General features: G+C 40.3%; 1 protein-coding gene across 2 annotated transcripts in view; it reads left to right on the top strand.

Moving 5' to 3' along the window:
- Window positions 1-22,414, top strand: part of PRKG1 (protein kinase cGMP-dependent 1) — a 1,325,949-nt gene that overhangs the window by 839,047 nt on the left and 464,488 nt on the right. For both annotated transcript variants that reach the window (XM_075534995.1, XM_075534994.1), the window contains exon 4: window positions 18,358-18,463. In XM_075534995.1, the coding sequence (XP_075391110.1) occupies window positions 18,358-18,463 (106 nt within the window). The remainder of the gene's footprint in view (window positions 1-18,357; window positions 18,464-22,414) is intronic.

Below are 22,414 nucleotides of genomic sequence, written 5' to 3'. Positions count from 1 at the left end.
AGTAGTATTCCTTTGTTTTGCGCTAATGATTGCCTCTTGATTCACATGAGCATACTGAAGTGCTCCGGAATCCCCCTTCTTTGTAATGCTATCCACAGTGTGTATGAGCCGCAAAGTTTACTGCCTTTGCCTGTTAATGAACACAGGTAATCATCTTTCTGGTACCTCTGCTTTCAGTTAAGACCTAGCTGACATTTGATTGTGGTAGAGATTATACACTCATTGTATAACTGAACTATTGAATTGTATGATATGTGAAGTGCCAATGAAATTGTTAAAAAACAATCCATCTGCTCTCAGAAGTGATACCCTTCGTTCGAAGCCCATGTTTGAATCCAGTTTGATTTCCAGCAGCTCCTCCTTGTTACACTACTAGAGCAACTGTTTTTTGGGTTTTTTTAAAAACATTTTATTAGGGGCTCATACAACTCTTTTCACAATCCATACATATACATACATCAATTGTATAAAGCACATCTGTACATTCTTTGCCCTAATCATTTTCTTTTTTTTTCTTTTCTTTTTTTACATTTTATTAGGGGCTCATACAACTCTTATCACAATCCACACATACACATACATCAATTGTATGAAGCACATCCATACATTCTTTGCCCTAATCACTCTCAAAGCATTTGCTCTCCACTTAAGCCCTCTGCATCAGGTCCTCTTTTTTTCCCCTCCCTCCCCGCTCCCTCCTCCCTCATGATCCCTTGATAATCCACAGATTGTTATTTTGTCATATCTTGCCCTATCTGGAGTCTCCCTTCCCCCCCTTCTCTGCCGTCCATCTCCCAGGGAGGAGGTCACATGTGGATCCTTGTAATCAGTTCCCCCTTTTCAACCCACTCACCCTCCACTCTCCCAGCATCGCCCCTCACACCCCTGGTCCTGAAGGTATCGTTCACCCTGGATTCCCTGTGCCTCCAGCTCCCATATGCACCAGTGTACAACCACTGCCCTATCCAGTCCTGCAAGGTAGAATTCGGATCATGGTAGTTGTGGGGAGGAAGCATCCAAGATCTGGGGGAAAGCTGTGTTCTTCATTGGTACTACCTCGCACCCTGACTGACCCATCTCCTCTCCTCCTCTATGAGGGGATCTCCAGTGGTCGACACTTGGGCCTCGGATCTCCACTCTGCACTTCCCCCTTCATTCACTATGGTGTATATGTATACACACACACATATACACACACATGCATATATATATATTCTTTTTTGCATGATGCCTTATACCTGGTCCCTTTGGAACCTTGTGATCATGTTCAATAATTTCTACATTTTGTTGGATCGTCTTCTTTGGCCATAGGCACAGAATAGGATCTCCTCGAGTCTGGGGGCCAGGGAGCTGGCTTGCTGACCTCTTGGCAAAGTCATGCACGTGCTTGCAGTGAGTGCTGCATCCGGGTACTGAGATCGTTCCGTTGATGTTTCTTCAAGGGCTGGAGCTTTGCTTTTCACCCACACTCTCAGTGCAGTATATATTGTTCTGCCAGCACCACTGGTTTGGGATCATTTGCTACCTCTTGAAATAGTTACATGTTGACAAATTATTTTTGGTAGAGTGAGTCCATATATTCCCTCCATCTTTTTAATTGCTTTGTGAAGAGTTGAATATCTTGTCTACAAAATTCTTCAATAATGTAACTCCAGGCTTGAATACTTCCTTAGTGCTTTGCTAATACAATGAATAGTAGACAAAAGCTAGTAACACTAATTATTTCCGTTATCTAGTGTGTGTAAAAGTTACACTTGTGTTATAGTATATAGTCTATGAAATTTGCAATTGCGTTATGAAAATGTTTGCAATATTGAGAGAATTGCTAAAATGTGGCAGACACAAAATGAGCACATAATATTGGCCACATGTCACAGACATATACTTTGTCAACATAGGCTGGCACAATCATTTGCAAAGTACAAAACAAGAGGTTTGTCAGGAGTCAGAAATAAAGACGCCTTGCATTTGCCTTGGGGATTTATAGTTTTGAGCTGAATAAAGAGCTTCTCTGATCTGGGGACAAGCTTGGTGAAAGGAAAGAGATGAGTTGTCTCTTTCTAAAGCTGTAAGTAAGATCATGAATTAGCATCAGAATTTTGACCAACCTTCCCTTTCTTAGTTTTTATTCATAAATTTTCTACACCTGCCTGTCAGTGGGTTGTTTTGTGGTGGCTTGTATGTTGCTGTGATTCTGGAAGCTTTGTTGTATCGGGTGCTGGAAAACAATTTTGATTATACGTTGGGTTGTCAAAAGAAGGAATCAATCCGTCTGAAGAGTTTTAACAGAACACCCCTTAGCAGGATGGTGAGGCTTCAGCTTGATACATTAGAGCAGTTACTTCTTTGGGAAAGCCCAATTGGTGGAAAGGGTTCAGTGAAAACAGGGAAACCCTCAGTGTGATACATTGACACAGAGTCACAAAAGACTAATATCAATAATCGTGAAGATGCCATTCGTAATGGATATGATTTCAGCATATTTACTCATCTATTTTAAAAATATTTACTCATCTTTTGGACATCCATATAAATACCATCAAGAAACTTTTCCCTCGGTTATAGGGCTAGGTTAGACATCCCTGAGCCTTCCTCCTACACCTTGTAACCCTTCCTTCCAGGTAAGCCTAGAACTTATCATATTACATTGGTAGCTTTTGGTTTACTTCCCTCTCTTGCCCTGCTGTGTGACGAGCTACACGGCCATCTTGTTAGTGCTCCCTCACTTGGCTGCTGCTCATTCGGTGGTTCAAAATCAGCAGCCACGCTGAGGGAGCAAACCAACGCTTTCTACACCATCAAGAGTTGTAATCTAGGGAACTCACTGGGGAAGTTCTGACCTGTCCTATGGGGTCTATGGGAACTGGTATCACCTCGATTGTATGCAGTTTGGTCTTCAGTTTGGGTTGGGAAGTCCACCACTCATCCCAGGCTCTGGCTCATGGCCCTCCTGTTGTCACTCCGCTGTTGCTCCTCCTTAATGCTCAAGCCATCTCCTGAACCAAGCAGGTCCTATGTCCGGATAGCTTGGGGTCCAAAGGGCAAGGTCCACTCCTTACCTGTCTCTCTTGGTAGTAATAACTCCCCCTTCCTACTTCCAAGAGGACTCATTTTATGCTCAGGAGATTGGCAATCACAATGGCCCCTGAGAACAATCATTCACAACTGAATTATGTCTGTGCCTTCCCCCACTTCCTCTTACCCAGACCCATTAGGACAAAGTCCTTTGATGGGAGTAACAGAGACGATGGCCCAAAGAGCCACATTAACTAATGCACTTGACTGCAGTTTGCCATCCAATACTTCTCCCACAGGCCAATGCAGGGCCCATCTTCAAACTTAAGTAGGCAGGGATCAAAGCAGCTTCCTTGATGACATACCAAGGGAAGACCATCAGAGAGACAGAGGGAGGACTAAGTAGGAGTGGATTTCTCAGGAGAATTGTTCCCCAAGGAGAGATGCCGCAGAGAATCATAATATATCTCTGCAAGCTTCCACCCTGGTCAGACCCAGGAGTGTAGACGTAATTCTACTGCATATACTCACACTATTCCTTCTATCGACTATAGATCCGTAAGTGGTGTGAGTGGATAGCCTGCCATTCTCTGTTAAAGGAGCTGTCAGTTTCTGCTGCACCAGAGCTGCGTTCAACAAAGTCAGAATTTCTGAAGTCTGACCGGTGCAACCATTGAATGCTCGCTTTTGTTTTCAATAAAATAACCAAAACCTCACAACTACTGCAATAAGCCTTCAGACTAATTGTGTATTGTGCCTTGTTTATGAGCTTAGGGCTGGGCAAGAATATGTTCAGCCACACCTGAAATTTGAATTAAAGCATTTGAGAAGACAGGTCAATGATTTATTGAACAAGTCATTAGGTACTGAGGTAGCACGGTGAATACCACTCTGTCTTGCATTCCGTGAAAATGATGGTTAAAGCAACAACGGGCACCTGTTTCCCATGCCCCATGTGTTTACAACAGAGAATATTCTTTCTAGAAACCATTCATAATTTGCCTGGATCCTGACGATGCCAGCAATCATGCTGTAAACCATGGATGCTGCTGCTCTTATAGAAGAGTGATCAGTTTTCATGTTTCATAATAGCCCCCACCAAATTCGGTGTTCCTGTCCATGAAAGCTCATTTTTACCTCATTGTTGAATGATCACTTTTCTTCACAACACCATACGTCTTTCAGAGGAGAAACTTGTCAAGAAGGAAAATGGCATTCTCATTACGTGCCAAAGGCAGACAGTTTTGAAAATGTAACGCAGCTGAGCTCACTTGACATTTCCTGATGCCATCAACTTCGCCTGCCAGCAGAGGAGCCTGCTTAGGGAGCTCACTTTCCTGGTGATTTTCCCCCCAGAATTCTGCCAAAGTTAGAGAATTACATATAATTTACGAGGATGAGACCGACTAAATAGGGACAGTTCTATTTCAAATCCTACTACAAGTGCCTAGAAAATAGAGGCCACGTAGTAGCGAGCCTGTTTCCTTTAGCCCACTCGATCACACATTACCATAATGGGACCTCGGTGGAAGCATTTGTTTCCACGTTTATGCGAAGACCTGGAGGAAATGACAGATGATGGCTGTTGAGTCTAGCTTAAAGCTTTAAGCTGACCCTGACCTCAGGTGATCATGAGGTGTGCCTGTGCGATGCGAGCAGGCACTTCTGAAGCACAACCACACGGAGCTCTGTGGGATACATCCAACAGGGGACCTGATGGCGTATCCGCTCAGCGCGCCCAGTTTTTCCTCTCACGAAATAAGCCTAATTAAAAACGCATCCAATCTCTGCCTTCAGACCTCTAGATGCACCGTTTTCAGAAAAAGAAATACCACAGGCTAAGAACTGATATGGAAAATGGAACTCTGCTCCTCAGGGAGACTAAATCTTCACGCTTCTGAGTGGAAGTCACATAGTTTGATTTGTAAGGAAAAGGAGGACTTTTAAGAGTTGTTTACTTGAATTTTGGCAAATCTGTAAACAGATGTTTGCAGCATCTTGGTACAGTGTATAAGGAATGCCGCCCATCCAGCTGACAAGAGGACTTGCAGATGCAATGCCCATTTCCTAAATGCGATTCAAAGTGTAAAATCAGTTGTTCTGCACAGATGTGCGATGACATTTACCAAACATGTGCTGATATTTTTGGATTAGTCGCATTGCTCAAAATGAGCCAACCTGTAGGAAGTTGTGTCACCATGAGAGGGCTGCCGGCAAAGCCCATCTCAGTAGACTGCCGGTTTGAAGCTCCCGGCTGAGACCAGAGATTGCCACGTCGCCAGCCCTACTCATCGATCTGGACCATCCGACAGAGTGAAACCAACTGAAGTGATCTCATTAAAGTCCGATAGCCAAGCAGCCCCTGCTTCCTTTTCTAAAGGATTGCAAACATCTGCTTAATAATTGATTCTTGAATTTTCCTGGGCTTTGACTTCAATTAAAGTATTTGAGGCCTGTTTATAATTGAATTAAAGGCTAACCTGAAAGGAAGAGTTAGGAGACATTTATACTTAAGAAAACCAGGCAGGCATATGTATAGGTATTCATTCAGCAAACATTGCTTGGCACCCACACTAAGCATGAGAGGCAGGCTTAGCATTAAGTGTACAAAGTAGAAAAAGACACATCTTTTGCTTTCATGGATTGCTGTGCTAGGTTGCTTATCTTTGACTGATTAGCAAACTCTTAAGGAGCCCTGGTGCCTTAGTAGGTTTTACACATGAGGCTGAACACCACAAAATCCACAGTTCAAAACCACCAGCTGCTCCCAGCTTGAACGATGAAACTGCTCACTCCCATAATAAATTAGCCTCAGAAGCCCTAGGGGTAAATCTAGCCTGTCCTAGAAACTTGCTAGGAGTCAGAGTCAATTCTACGGTGTGAGAAGTCTTTATTTTAGTTTTCCCTCTCAGCCTCAACACTTGCCTGCATCTATGTGAAACGCACAAAGTTTGCCTCTCTGTAGTTGCTGAGGCAGTGAGCCGAGCGGCCGAGGCGCCCCATCGCTCTTCTGGTTGTCCTCTCCGGCTTTATTCTCTTAGAATGAAATGTCACCTCCCTACAAGTTAGCATTCATTTGTTTTATATACCAGCGTGCCTGTGTATGTGTAGGGGGTGTTGTTGACTGAGGGCACGCACGCGCACGCACACACACGCACGCGCGCACACACACACACATTGCTTTTAGATGCCACAGAGCCACTTCTGAGCGTACTGACTCACAGACAGCAGACTGAAGCACTGCTTCCACCTCACAGTTGCTGATGTTTGGGCCCCTCGTGGCAGCCACATTATCAGTTTATCTTTCCCAACAGGTTTCTCTTTCTTACTGATCCTCCACTTTACCGAGCCTTTATGTCCGTCTGCAGAGACTAGTCTTTCCCAATAGCATGTCCAAAGCACGTGAGACAAAGTCTCGGCATTTGTTTTAACTGTAAGGAGTATACTGACTGAACTTATCCAAGACAGGCTTGTTTGTTCTTCTGGGAGTCCGTGTTATTTCTAATATTCTACCTCAGCATCACGATTCAAATGCATTACTTCATCTGTGGTCTTCCTTATTCATTGTACAGCCACCACAAGCATGTTAGGCTATGGGAATTACCATGGCTGGGATCAGGTATACCTGAGTCCTCAAAGCGATACCTTTTCATCTTACCACCTTAAAGGGATCTCGTACAGTTGATTTGCCCAATGCATTCATTGTAGAATTCTTGACGGCTTCGTCCGTAGTGTTGATTATGAATTCAAGTAAAGCAAAATATTTGGCAACTTAAACTCTTTCCTCTCTTTAACATGATACTGTTTATAGGTCCAGTTGTGAGGATTTTTTCTTTTAATATTGAGGTGTCATCCATACTGAATGGTATATAGCTTCATCAGTAAGTGCTTCAAATTCTTTTTGCTTTTACAGTACTAGGTCATATAATTCGCATGCTGCGGGTGGTTTAATGTTTTTACCTCTGATTTAGATGCCAAATCTTTGTTCATATAGGCCAGCTTCTCAGATTATTTACTCAATATAGAGCATTAATAATTGTGGTAAAAGAATAAAATCCCGACAAACATTTTCCCTTATTTTAATTCACTCAGTATTTTCATGACTGTTAGAACAACTGTCTTTTGGTCTATCTACATGTTCCATATGAGCAAAATTAATTTTTCTCGAGTGACATTTTTAGGAATGTGTATGATACATACAGTGAGGTGCCTTCAGTTAGTCTTAGCCAAAAGCTGCCCAACATCAGGAGTGACATATTCCGGATTCCATGTCACTTCTGAAACAACTGATTTTTCTGGCAGCTCCCTGTCAATGTAGGATGGAAACTATTTTTGAAATTATATATATAAATGAAATATATATATGAAATATATATGAAACTATATATATAATAGTGTATAAAGTCCCCAAGCTTACTTCCATCTAGTTGATTTTAACTCAGTGATACTATAGGACACAGTAGAACCGTCCCGTTGGGTTTCTGAGTCTTTAAATCTTTATGAGGCAGACAGCCTCATATTTCACCTTCAGAACAGTTGGTAGGTATGAACTGCTGACTTTTGGGTTAGTAGCTCAGTTCATAGGTTACTATTATATTTACATGCATAATAAGCACATGTGGCGAAGAAAGCTGATGGTGCCCGGCTATCAAAAGAGATAGCGTCTGGGGTCTTAAAGACTTGAAGGTAAACAAGCAACCATCTAGCTCAGAAACAACAAAGCCCACATGGAAGAAGCACACCAGCCTGTGCGATCACGAGGTGTCGAAGGGATCAGGTATAAGACATCATCAGAACAAAAACAATCTTACCATAGTGAATGAAGTGGGAAGTGTAGAGTGGAGACCCAAAACCCATTTGTCGGCCACTGGAGATCTCCTTGCAGAGGGGTCTAGGGGAAGAGATGAGTCAGTCAGGGTACAATGTAGCACTGATGAAGAATACAGCTTTCCTCCAGTTCCTAAATGCTTCCCCTCCCCCCCCCCCCCCCCACACACACACTGTCATTATCCAAATTCTACCTTGAAAGTCTGGATAGAGCAGAGGATGTATACTGGTGCAGATAGGAGCTGGAGGCACAGGGAATCCGGGTGGATGATACCTTTAGGACCAGGGGTGTGAGTGGTGATACAGGGAGGGTAGAGGGAGAGTGTGTTGGAAAGAGGGAACTGATTACAAGGATCTACATGTGACCTCCTCCCTGGGGGATGGACAACAGAAAAGGGGGTGAAGGGAGATGTTGGACAGGGCAAGATATGACAAAATAATAATTTATAAATTATCCAGGGCTCATGAGGGAGAAGGGAGTGGGGAGGGAGGGGGAAAAAAGAGGACCTGATGCAAAGGGCTTAAGTGGAGAGCAAATGCTTTGAAAATGATGAGGGCAAATAATGCACAAATGTGCTTTACACAATTGGTGTATGTATTGATTGTGATAAGAGTTGTATGAGCACCTAATAAAACGTTTTTTAAAAAGAAAATATATTTACATGCATAATACATATGTATAATATGAAAATGTTATATATACACAAGGAGATTTTAAAATGCTTGAAAAATTGAATTATATGATAATGCATATTTCCACAAACTTTTGTTAACTCTCTTGCATATATGATAGTAACATTTTTGATGGGCATTGATGAGTAGATTTTAAGTGTCAGGTGTAATTCCGAGTATCAAAATTTATTTCATCTGTGTCCCAAGCCAATCTCATGGGAAATGGATGATTATTTTTGATTCCTAAGTGTGAATAAAAAAAGCTTTAATTACTTGGTCAAATGATTAAAGCTCCTGTGTGTAGTAGGCAAGATGCCCACAAAGGCCTGATTTCAAAGTTGGTTCTTCTGTAGTTTGTAGTAGGAATCTCTCAGAGTCCTTAAAATTATAGAACTTTGGCTGAAGCCTTATTTCTTTCATTAATGGGAACAAATGACATCTCCTTTTCCCCCCTCTCTAGACGCTGATGCTATCTTGTAGGACCTAAATGCTAAATGCCACTAAATGCTCCTGCTTTTATTCCATCTTCCAGGGTACATTATCTCCAAATAATTGTCATTATAAACCTTATCCTATAGACTTACTCTTACATCTTCTGAAGCATGTTTACTCTAAAATGTTATGATATGAATGCTCTCTTGACGTGCTCCGAGCCAAGTTCCCATCCACTTCAGGAGTGCTTTCTTCATCAACTTCTTGAAGTAGACTTCTGGGGTACTACCTGGGATGGGGATCTTCTTAGTGCAAAATTTAGCCATGATTGTATTGCTTTCATTTTTATACCAAATAGTATTGAACAATCATGAAATTATTAACAGTCCTCAGGCCAATCAGAAAGGACTTTCCTCCTATTCCATCAGAAACATTACTGGGTGGATTGGTTAAGGGTTAAGGTGGTTGTTAGCTTAAAATGGAATAATAAAAAAAATAACAAATTCAACCCACTGCCATCGAGTCAGTTCTGACTCATGACAACCTAGAAGCACGGACATAAAGAAGGACATAAAGACAGATGTGTTGTAGGGCGAGGAACTTCTTGTGTGCAGGAGTAGAAGGTGGTTTCATCATTTAGCCCAGTAACTAAGAGATCTCTGCACACGCAAAGGTGGAAACAGATGCCTGTAGACTGTGGGAAGCATCTTCCTATGTTTCCCTTCTGAAAGTCTCTTGATTTTATTATAAATGGCCAATTTACCCAAAGCCTAATAATTTATCAACTATTTTAGGCAGGTACTGTGTTTGCTCGCTAACGGTGTCTTCTCCAGACTGAATACCTTTAGGTCCTTTGTCTTTTCCACTTATTGTTTTACCTTTATCGTCTACTCACTTGTTCACCCACTAGCATTTTGAGTGGAAATATCACTACCCAGAGTTCAATGTGATACAGACATAACACAGGTGAATTCAAGGTTTGAGACAACACAGCATGATCAATGTCAGGAGGGAGACACAATGTGTATGTCATGGAGATTGTAGACAGAGATTTTAATTGGGTGCATTGCATATCCGCATGGAAAAAGTGATCTTCGAACCGGCCCTTAACGACCCTTGTCATAGTTAGAGCAAAATAATTGGGACTGAGACTTAGAAGCAGGGAAAAGATGGGTATATTTGGAACCCTGAAATCATAACCCTTGGCAGAAATATAAAGCTATTGTGATGGATTGAAAGAGAGGAAGCCGAAAGATACTTTTAACTGAAATCAGAGTCAGAGAATGAAGAGGTTTTTCTTTCCTTAATAATAGAGAACGGCTGAAGGATTTGTGGGTAAAACAGCATTATTAGGATAGAGCGTTAGGAAGATCGGTGTTCTGCAGCTTGTAGGATAGATTAGATTATTTAATGACTTTTAGGAGTGTGTTTTCCTGAGAGTAGCTTACACAGTGGCTTCCGTTACCTTTATTATCTTTCACAGGTGGAAGTTGTAGTATTTGGGCCCTCCTGCCATTATTGCTGTCTGTGGCACACTTGGCTCCCCTCTGCTCTTGGCTCCTAATTTCCCTCTGAGTCACACAGCCAGGTACATCCCCTGAGACTCATGCCCCCTATCTTCCTGCTGTTGGCCTCATGCACTTGGCCTTTGCCTCATGCCAATGGTGTTTTAAATATTAGGAAGTATAAAAAAATATCTATTTATATTTGCACATCTTCCACCACATACAACCCCAACTTTCACTGTCAATTCTTTATAGAGCTGGATGTATGTGACTTTCTAAAGAATTACAGGATATTACTATAATTAATTCATCACTTCTAAAGAATTACTCCTGTAACAGCAGATATGAGGCAATACTCTGTGAATTTTCTGCTTCAACATCTCCAGTCGGCAACTCCAGAAACTTCTCTAGAATCTTGCTTAATGTCAGTACCCATCTTTGGGCACTTTGGCTTTGGGACCATTAGGAAGAGATGCATGGTTTGAGCTCTGTGTGAGTCAAATGTTTCTGGTACTCTAGAGCCTTAACACATTTATTTATAACGTCAGTAGCACCGATGGCACAGTGGTTAAGAGTTCGGCTGTCGTCCCCAAGGTCGGCAGTTAGAAACCACAAGTCCCTTCAAGGGAGAAAAACAGGGCAATCTATTCTCATAAACAGTTAGAGTCTCAAAAACTCAGAAGCAGTTCTTCCCAGTCCTATAGAGTAAGGATGAGCTTGGCACGGACTCCATGTCAGTGAATTTGGAGTTCAATAGCCGCTGCTAACTGGATTTGAAATGGTTTGCATGACTAAAATTGAAAATGATTACTTTAATACCACTGGGATTAAAACTGGAGCCTGGAAGAGTTCACCTGGATCCTTTTCTATATTTATTTATGGGGGGGGGGTGTCAAATTATTTATTTATTTTAATCATTTTATTGGGGGCTCGTATAACTCTTATCAGTCCATACATACATACATCCATTATGTCAAGCACATTTGCTTTCTATTTGAGCCCTTGGTATCAGCTCCTCATATTTCCCCTCCCTCCCCACTCCCTCTTCCCTCATGAACCTTTGATAATTTATTAATTATTATTATTTTGTCATATCTTACTTACACTGTCTGATATCTGCCTTTACCCACTTTTCTGTGGGAGGGGGTTATATGTAGATCCTTGTAATCAGTTCCCCCTTTCTACCCCACCTTCCCTCCACCCTCCCAGTATCGTCTCTCATACCACTGGTCCTGAAGGAGTCATCTGTCCTGGATTCCCTGTTTCCAGTTCCTATCTGTACAAGTGTACATCTTCTGGTCTAGCCAGATTTGTAAGGTAGTCTTGGGAGCATGATAGTGGGGTGGGGGTGGGGGAGGCAGGGGACAGGAAGCATTTAGGAACTAGAGGAAAGTTCTATATTTCATTGGTGCTATACTGCACCATGACTGGCTTGTCTCCTCCCTGTGACCCTTCTGTAAGGGGATGCCCAGTTGCCTACAGATGGGTCTTGGGTCCCCAATCTGCACTCCCCCTCCTTTACAATTATTTGACTTTTTGTTCTTTGATGCCTGCTATCTGATCCCTTCGACATCTCGTGACCATACAGGCTGGTGTGTTTCTTCCACGTGGGCTTTTTTGCTTCTGAGCTAGATGGCCGCTTGTTTACCGTCAAGCCTTTAGGACCCCAGACATTTTATCTTTTGGTAGTCGGGCACCATCAGCTTTCTTCACCACTTTTGCTTATGCACCAAACCTGGAGCTTTTTCATTGAAGACTCCCTGTGTTTATTTCTTAGAGCTCTGTATCATAACATCAAATGTGTTTCTTATACGAATACAAATGTATTTTCTCACAGTCCTGAAGTCAGTAGTTCAATCCAGACTTTCTAATAGAAGAACTTTCCTTGTCTTTTCCAACTTCTAGGTATATTCAACTTTTTTTCTCTTTCTTCAATTACTTGGTTTGTGAATGCAACTTCAAGTGACCATGTGTCTTTGTTTTTTCTTCTTTTATAAAAGCACCATTCAGATGGGATTAGGTTATACCCAATTTCTGAGTGACCTCATCGTTAATTTAACAAATGACATCTTTAAGGACTGTTTGCAAACATCAATGTATGCTTAACCATCTAATACATATATTATGGATAATGTCCAATTTTACAACCCATCCTCTTTATTTAATATATAATTTAGAAGATCGTTTTTAAAACAATGCAACTTAAAATATGTTCTCCATGCTAATGATGAGATAGTTTGCATATTGTGGTAATAGTACTACTCCAGACACACTGCAAACAGCAAATGGTCTTTTCTAAAAATGACACGTTTGTCCTAGAACATGTTTAAATATGTACAGGCAGTTGAAATTTAGCTTTAGCTAGCATATGCCTTAATAATATAGGGGAGCGGAGCAGTTGTGGGCTTGTTGGACCCCTTCAAAGTCTATTATGTTAGGCTACTGCATATTCTAAGTGATCCTAGAGGATCAAAGCCTTAAAAGGTGAGGGATATAATAGGCTTTTGAAATGCCCTGAATATGTGTTAAAGCATATATGGAATTAATTGGCTCTTTTTAGTGAGGTATGAGTGTGATGATGCCATTCTCTGCCCTTCCGCATGTAAAGGTCATTTAGAAAGAATATAGATCCCCAGAATGTTTTCAATGAAATCCCTGTACTGTCTTGAAATACACCTTGAAGCAGAGGAGTTGAGGAAAGGTGAAGTGCTTTAGAAGACATGTCAGAAACCTCAAAAACATCTGGGACTCAACTCACCCCTAATTGATAACCATTCACTTTCTAAAAGAAATGAGCCCATGAGTAATTTTTCATTTAGTAGAAGAGAGAGGGGCAGGGAAGGAGGAGTGAGAGGACTTAGACCAATTATTTGATATACTTTCAAGATTCAGTTTGGGAAATGTTTGATGGACTTTTGATCTCTACCAGTCTTTTTTAGGTTAATGGGGGATGCACAAAGGCATGCAAGCAAATGATTAATATGAGTAGTACTCTTCTAAAGTGTAGTGCCCAGTCAAAAATGCCCTGGGAGCAACATATGTAACCATAGGTTTTTCCCCAGATTAAAAAGCACGGAAAAGCTAGAAGATTTCATTTTAAAAGCATGTTTTATATAATCTAATATTTCTAAAATGTAATTTAAATGAAATAGAATAGTTTAATTAGTATACTATTATCAATGAGATCCTTGGCTTTCTCTTTCCCATGTTGTCTTCCTGTCATTGACACGGAGAGCACATCTCCTTTCACATTAGCCTCACTTCAATGCTCAGCACTCTCCCCTAATGTTGCTGCTCTTGCTTGTTGCTGCCCTATCATCTCTGCCTCATGGCAACCTCAGTTCCCTGAGGTTCTCCCTCTAGAACTGCTCGATTGGGTTGTTCGTGCTGTGACTCTTGGGAAGATGATCGTCAGGCCTGTTGTTACAGGCTCTTCTGAGTGAGTTTCAACCACCTTCCTTGCAGCTAGTGGCCCAGTGTTTGCTGGTAGCTGGATTATTCAGGACTGCCTCCCACAAAGCTCGTGACTGTTACACCAGACAGTGAACATATGTATACAAGTATCCAGGGAGAAGAGAGTGCAAACAATCTTACAAAGATCTTTGTGAGAAAGTTTCTCAAAAGTTTTAAAGAAGGGAAAAGTCATGAGTCCCACCTTGCAAGGCCATATAGGAGGGAAATGGTCTTTTTAGATATAGTGGTCATCATATGTCTGGGCATGATAGAAAGCAAGTTTAATCGCGAGGGCAAGAGGGCAGGTGTCAACCTGGACAGGAGACTAGGGAAGCTCCAGAGACTGCCACCACCCTCTCCCTGTAGAAATTGACCTCCACTGTAGAAACACTCTATACATAGTATTTCTTTGCAAAATCATTTTTTAGAGTTTATGGAAAACAAAACACAAAAACCAATATTATCTCCCCAAAAACCTATCCAAAATATTTTCTTTAGTTATATAATCATCTAAATTCATATGACCAACTGTTATAAAAGGAAAACATGGCTCCAAAGTATGACATTCCTTTGACTGACATCTGATACTGTTGGTGACTCTTCCTCTTGGTCATGTTAACCTTCCCAGAGCTGTCTGGCCATTCAACCATTTGTCCTTGCACTCACAGAAATGTGGTACAGATAGTTTGTAAATACCCTGTTGGTTCGAACTCGCACATCGACCTGCTTTCTAGAACACCGGACTAATCTTTCGAAGTTCTTCCGGGGGAATCTGAATTAGGAACACATAGTTTGAAGATATGATTTGCTACGTATTATGTAGAAATAAAAGAAATTCACACGCGCAGTTTGCTCATTACTTAACTGTCATTTTCCCTAAGATACTGACACCCGTGCTTTCTAGTAGTATGAACACCACATTCATTATTAAAGTTCCCTGTTTTCTTTCTTTTTTTGGCTTTCGCAAACAGAACTTTATTCCCTGACAGTTTGTTGTTAGTGTTGTTAGGTGCCGTGGACTTGGTTTTATACCCATCGTGACTCTATGTACAACAGAAGGACACACTGCAACATCTCTTGCTGTTTAGGAGCCTGTAAGCTCAATTCAGGGCAGGCTCTAGGGAAAGGTTCTCTCTCTCTCTCTCTCTCTCTCTCTCTCTCTCTCTCTCTCTCTCTCTCTCTCTCTCTCTCTCTCAGTTCTGGAGGGTTCTGGGGAGCTTTATGGGGTATAGACTCTCTTCCCCTAGCTCTGCTTGCTTCTCTGAAATTTCTCTATTTTCATTTATATGTCTAGACTAGAGAGTTGAGTGTTTGGTTCAAATTCTCTCTCCTCAATGTGTTGTATGTGTTCAGCTACTAATTTATCCAGTGTTCCATTTTCCCTGCCACCCCCCTCCTCTATCCTCCCTGTTCAACTCAATTTTCCCTGCCACCACCCGAGTTTAATCTATGTGGAGTATCACAAGAGCATGCTAAGTGACCTTAGCATGCATCTCTTTCTTTCTTTCTTTCTTTCTTTCTTTTTTCCTTCTGTTCTCCTACCCTCCTCTATCCTCCCCTTTTTTGACTTCCATTTGAATCTCACCATTCAACTAAATTTTGTTCTTGTAGCTTGGAAGAAAGCCGCCAGTGGCAATAGGTAAATGAGTAGGTATGGCTGTGTTTCAATAAGATTTTATTCAGTTAAATTTTATTATTTTTCTAACAATTGTCATATAAAAATTTCTTGTTTTTAATTTTTCCCCCTCAACCATTGGATCCCATTTGTAGCTAGTGGGCCACACAGAAATAGATCATGGACCAGATTTGGACTGTACTGTAGTTGGTCACTTCTGTAAAAATCATAATTTTCTTGAGGGCAATGACCATACTTTTGTTTATCATACCTTACACTTAGTGCCATGTTCCACTGTATGTTTTTGTAAAATAAATTATATTTGTATATTATATTTATATCTATGGATGATTTATACTCCTCCGTGTACATGCCTTTCTCAACAGTTTTCTCAAGTTTGAATTGGGCCACAGAAACACTTTCCGACAGGACAGCTTAAACCAAACCTAGATAATGTGGTCTCCTAGGCTTGTGAGGAGCCCTGGTGGCATAGTGCTTAAGAGTTGGGCTGCTCCCTGCAAGGTCAGCAGTTTGGAGCCACAGCTGCTCCTTGAGAGAAACATGGTGCTTTCGACCCCTGCACAGAGTTACGATCTCAGAAACTCACAGGGACAGTTTTACCTTGTCCCATGGGGTCGCTATGAGTTGGCATCAACTCAACAGCAGCGAGTTTGATTTTTATTATTGTGTTGCTGTAACTGTACCGTTACTGTAACTGTTAGTCTTACCGTAACTGTGTACTGTATTATGTTGTTGTAACAGTAACTGGTTCCTTCTTCTGTATTCTTGGTGTCTCCTAAATAAACACCATGGTTTTCATCCAGCTAGTTGTTGTTAATGCACCTGTGTGCTTCCAGATCTGACTAATGGGAGCCTGCATGCTTCCCACTGCGTGCAACATGGCTTACCCTGAGAGAAGGATCAATGCTTCAGCAGAGAGTTGAACAAAAATAAAATATATTCTTGAACAAAAAGAAAATCCTCTCCCAACAGGTGCTCTGCTTGTAGCCCTCCATCATCTGGAGCATCACGGTCTCTTTATTTGTGAAGTGCATATGCCCACCCGAGATTAATAGAGTATACTGCCGGTACTTAAGACCAAGGAGAGTCCTGTTCTCATTCCTTCTTTGTAATAGTCTCTTTAAATTATTGAAAGCAACAGACTTGCATCCCAGCAAGCTGTTTAGTAAGCAAGACGTTAATCACAACTCTATAGCAACCACAGCTTTGGAAGAAGGAGAAAGGGTTGTTCATCATGCTTGCTCACCTGTGCAGTGCTGACTTGACTAAGCCGTATATTGACCTCATAGAAAGAACAGTGCTGGCGTCTTGCCCAAGGTTATGGACAAACTTACAATCTCATCAAATCATGTTCATTGTCATGTAAAGCATTTGAAATGCACACCAAGTTTTACGGAGAGACATTTCAACAGCAAATGAACTGAGTCTACATTGACTGGATGGGAGTGTTAACAAAATAAAAATTAAATGATCATTTTATTGTGGGCTCTTACAGCTCTTATAATAATCCATACATCAATTGTATTGAGCATATTTGTACATATGTTGCCATCACTATTTTCTAAACATAAATTTTGGATTGCTAAACTCAAGGTCAGCAATTCAAACCAACCCCCAGCTCTTCTGGAGATATGATTCTTTCTAATCCTTAAAAAAATTTCACCTAAGAAACCCAAAGAGGCAGTTCTTTTGTCTCCTAAGAAGGTCAGTTTGAATCAGAATCGACTTGATGGCAGAGAGGTTTATTTTTAAATTTTATCCATGAATTTACTCTGTTTAGTATGTGCTGATTTAAAATATTATGTGAAGATTTGTAAACATAAATGACAGTTGAAAGAATAGAAAATACATCTATTTAATATTTTCATTCCAGAGATTCAATTGCCTAGCCTTTTTTTTTTGTTCTTATCTTTGAAAACTGGGAAGGTTTAATATATTCCTCTGTGAGACACTATCACAACTTTTTATTTTCTAAGATTCGTCGTGTGCTTGAAAGATTGATGGAGTGGGTACGTGCTGTAGTATTTTCACTTTGGATACATGATCAAAGTCAGGAGTGAATATAAGTAGAAATTAAAATTGAACTGTGTCTAACATAACTTCCATGGTAACTTTGAGTACAGACTATAATTTGCAAAATGAACTTTGTGTAGAAATATCTGTATAATTATTATTTCTTCTATATTAAGTTAATGTCTAAACTTGAGAATTACATTTTTATCCCTCCTTTTTATAATTAAAATAACATTATATGGGAGGGCAGGTGGGGGAGGGAGGGGGAAGAAATGGGGAGCTGATAGCAGGGGCTCAAGTGGGAAGAGAATGCTCTGAAAATGATGATGGCGGCATAGGTGCAAATGTGCTTGACACACTGGAGGAATGTATGGATTGTGATAAGAGATGTAAGAGCCCCCAATAAAAGTATTTAATAATAAAAAATAAGATTGCATAAGCTACTAACATCAACTATGGGTCATTATCAGGAGATACCACTACGTGTCGTCTCTTTTCCTTTCACGGGAGTCCACTGTTTGCACGTTTAAAGTATTTGGCACTTTCCGTGTGCACTCAGGTGTCCCATCCCTTTAGGAACCCAGGAAGAGCACAAACCTTCCCAGTAGACAATAGTACTGGTATGGGAAGTTACACTCGTCAGTTTGCCTGTAAGCATACATGACTTTTGAACAAAATAGAATAGCATTGGGATATTAGCTTGTTCAGTGCTGGTCAAGGTTTGGTCACTCTCATACCTGTAGGAGAATGTTCACCGTGGAAATTCCCTAATTCATTTACCCTTGTTTTCTGTTCTTGTCCCAGCTCTTGTCAACGTGAAACTCTGGGCCATCGATCGGCAATGCTTTCAAACAATAATGATGAGGACAGGACTCATCAAGCACACCGAGTATATGGAATTTTTAAAAAGGTAAGATGGGTTCTTTCTTTATACTTGAGACCATTTGTTATTTACTGATTTCTCTGCCTGAAATTATCGCGATTGAAGATTTACTGCCCACATCTCTGGCTTAATAGCATGTCACTCTGGGGGCTTGTAAGGCTTAGAGTGCTTTCTGTATATTTCCAATGGCAGTGTTCGTATGTGATCGTCAGAAAGTCAAAGGTTCATCATATGTATTCATTTGGCTAACCAAAGTTTATGCAACAGAAAAGTTTAGTTCAGAAAATAAATGAGAAATTTCCTGAACTTAAAAGATTATTGAGTTCATCTCCAACTATTTATTGGTTAATACATTTATGGTACCTCTTCTAAACCAACCCACAGGATAAGGTTGAGTCATCTCTTGTGTGAGGCTAGATATTAAAGGTCAGATGACTAAGATGGACATTTTCCAAGAAGAATCTTATTATCCTTTAATCCTGACTTTAATTTCCCAAATTAAATTCATTTTGTATTTCAGTTCTGAAATATCAAAAGCCTTTTCTTTCAGTAATACTGTCTATTACCATAATAACTTAATATAGGATAAAAATTCAGAGTAAAAAACTACCTCTTCATATATTAGGAACAAACATAATATTCACTGAAATGAATTTTTACATTTTCAGGGTGATTTTATTGAAAATAATTTTTTTATTATTGAAAAGAACATTTACAGTTCTATTTTTGTTCAACAAGAAGCTATTTTGTTATTTTTCTTTTCAAAAAAGAACATTAATACAACAATGATTCATAGATTATGTGAGATACAGGGAAATGTAACATTAATTAAGATTTCATTTCTGAGAGCTAAAATATTGATGTTTTCATTATTGGAAAATAAATGGTCAAAAATGACTGAAAAATGAAATTCACCTTTTGTTTCATTAATGTGTCTTAGATTTTATTCATCTCTGGATTTTCTTCATATTCAATTTTAATATTACTTCCTTGGGTATTTCTTGTGGTTATCAAATAATAATACATTGAAATATTTCTCTATTAGGAGGGTTATAGTATCCCTCTAATGTACATTTCTCTTTGGAGTTTAAAATGGTTTGCAATAGAATTAATTCATTCAACTGATACAGGTAGGTAGGTAAATAGAAAAGTAATTTTGTAAACCTTAAAGTACAAAACTTATTATTTTCTTCTGGTGCATCTCTACAAAAAAAAATCCGAATCGATCACCTAGGAAATGATTAAGTGATGCTGATTTCAGTTTCCATGTTTATTTTTGTGAAGAAATGAACCAAGTCCAATACTGTCATGTGTTTTGCTAAACAAGCTCTTCTCAACCTGTGGGTCACGACCCCTTTGGGGGTTGAATGCCCTTTCGCAAGGGTCGCCTGATTTATAACAGTAGCAAAATTAGAGTTATGAAGCAGCAATGAAAGTAATTTTATGGTTGGGGGTCACCACCACACGAGGAACTGTATTAAAGCGTTGCGGCGTGAGGAAGGTTGAGGACCACTGCTCTAAATAATAAATAATTTTTTGGAGAAATTATTTCAGAGATGAAGCTATTACACTTTTTAAAAACCCTATTAGACTTTCATTCCTGTAGTATTCTCAAAGCTGCCTTAGTTTGCTTCTCTATCCTGACAATTCAAACCTTAAATAATAAAAGTTTACTCTTCAACATGAGTGAGGGGTATCTGTTGGGCAGATAAGAAAGGTAGAGTTTAATTGGGTAAATAAAGAAATAGATCATTTTTGCACTAATTTTAATATCACTCAAATTCATCTTGTTTGTGATTGTAATACTCTCCTTCTATTGTAGAGAAATGATAGAATTTCTGTCATTGCCTGAGGCCAGTTATACTCTTCCTAATGCAAGGCATGACCAACTGGTTGTATCTCTGGTGGAATCAAGTCTGATTTGTAGCAATGATAAATAATGGAAAAGAGCTACCCTTTAGGGTTTCCAAGGCTGCAGTATAAATCTGGACTGGGCTTGGTCATGTAGAGGGTGAGTGACAAATAAGACCCTCATTGAGAGATGGGTTGACAAGGTGGTCAAAACAATGGGTTCAAGTTCATCAGTGATTATGAGGATGGGGCAGCACAGAGCAGTGTTTTGCTCGATTGCTTATAGGTCCACCACAATTCAGAACCAACTTGATGGTACCTTATAATAAGCAATAACAATCTCTGAGGAAGCAAATTTCTACCACTTTCCTCCATACTATGGCTGGTAGTTTCAAATCCTAGAAGTAGAACACGAATCTTAACCATTTGTCTTGTCCGTAGAGCTAATCTAGAATCCTCCTCCCCACCCCTTCCTCAAACAACCACAAATTGGCTGGTAATTCATGTTGAATTCTTTTCAGCATCGTGAGCTGGACATTCATGGCCCTCCCAAGACCAATGCCAAGCTACCTTTTCAACCATGTTTCTTCTTCTCCTAAGCAAAACAAACAATTTGAAATCGATTCCAAGTGCCCTGCTCTTCTCATGTTTTCACATATAGAGTACACCGCCTCTCTCCCGCTGTTTCCATCATCAGTGTTCCAAAGCCTCTCCTCTTTTCAGATCCAGTGAACACTCCAATCCTTCCACAGGTCCTGACCCCATTCCACCTAGAAATAACTGTTCTCTCCTCTGGAGCTTCATATTTACTTCATATCTCACTTTGCACTCATTTTATAATAACTTGATGACTAAACTTATTCTAATTCTAGACTCTAACCTTTGAACAACCAGGCTATGTCTTAACTGCATTGTTATTCCTAGTTTTGGCACTAAACTTCCTCCATTGTAGATAGACAGTTTAGAGGGCAGCAAATGCAGGGCCAGTTACATAATTTTGGGGCCTTAATACAAGACTCAAGAAGTCCTGGTGGATTAAACACTCAGCCACCAAAAGGTTGATCGTTGACATCCCCCAACTACCACACAGGAGAGAGATAAAAGTCTTTGAAACCCTATGGGGAAGTTCATCTGTCATCTAATAGTGTCACTCTGAGTTGGAATTGACATGCCGGCAATGTAGCTTTCTGTGTAAGCTTCAAGCCTTTGTTCATTTCTAAAGCCACCGGGATGCTCACGCCTTCCGAAGAACACGACTGGCACGATTGGCAAAGTTCTAGTTATCATTTTAATGATTTGACATTCTAGTTGGATGAGAAAATTAATACAATCATATTCATGACTGCAATATTTTATAACCTGTGAAATGTTAGAAAATGTGCCATCTTTAGTTTCCAAGAGGGCTTCAAAAAATTCATGGAAAGATAGAATTAAAAGATAATTAAAATTTTCCATACTACTGAAACTTGAGTCGTGGGAAGTACTCAAGTCCTACTGAGTTCTTGCATCTCTAGCCCCCTTAGCTGAGCTCTGTAGGCAGCCCCAAAGTATTTTTTTCTGCAAACACACATATACTTCTATCATCTTTCTCCTGATACTGCCAGCAAATTTAATCACAGAGAGTTTGCTTGTTTGGGGTTCTGATCGCTACCTCAGATTACCCTGAAGGCTGCTACTTTGCCCCTCACCTAATCCTCAGTGACCCATCTCGTTTAGCACAGGCCTTAGAGGTTTCCAAACGCGCCTTTTTCTTTCCATGTTAGGGCCGGCCACCACTGCATTCTCTGTTTATTGGAGGTTATCGCCGCCAAAGTTTGTGCCCGAGGTCACTGCCCATTTCCTTCGGCAGCCACTTCTTCCTCGTTTTCTTAAATGAGAGGATACAGAGGGTCTCTCAAAGTTGATGGGAAAATGGAATTAAAAGATCATGGAATTGTTTCCATGAGCTTTCCAAAGCCACCTCATGTTTTGAGGGAGTCAACAGGGATGCGCAAGACATACATAGAAATGCAATGCAACGATTGTTTTCATTATTGTCAACGCTGGTTTTTATTCTTAATCCCAAGGTGTTTTCCCATTTTGCACTACCAGTCATGTGGCTTGGCCCCCCTATTTTGATTAGATGCC

The sequence above is a fragment of the Tenrec ecaudatus genome, chromosome 16 (assembly GCF_050624435.1).
Source record: "Tenrec ecaudatus isolate mTenEca1 chromosome 16, mTenEca1.hap1, whole genome shotgun sequence".
NCBI classification, from domain to species: domain Eukaryota; kingdom Metazoa; phylum Chordata; class Mammalia; order Afrosoricida; family Tenrecidae; genus Tenrec; species Tenrec ecaudatus.
This window is presented reverse-complemented; position numbering and strand designations above follow the sequence as displayed.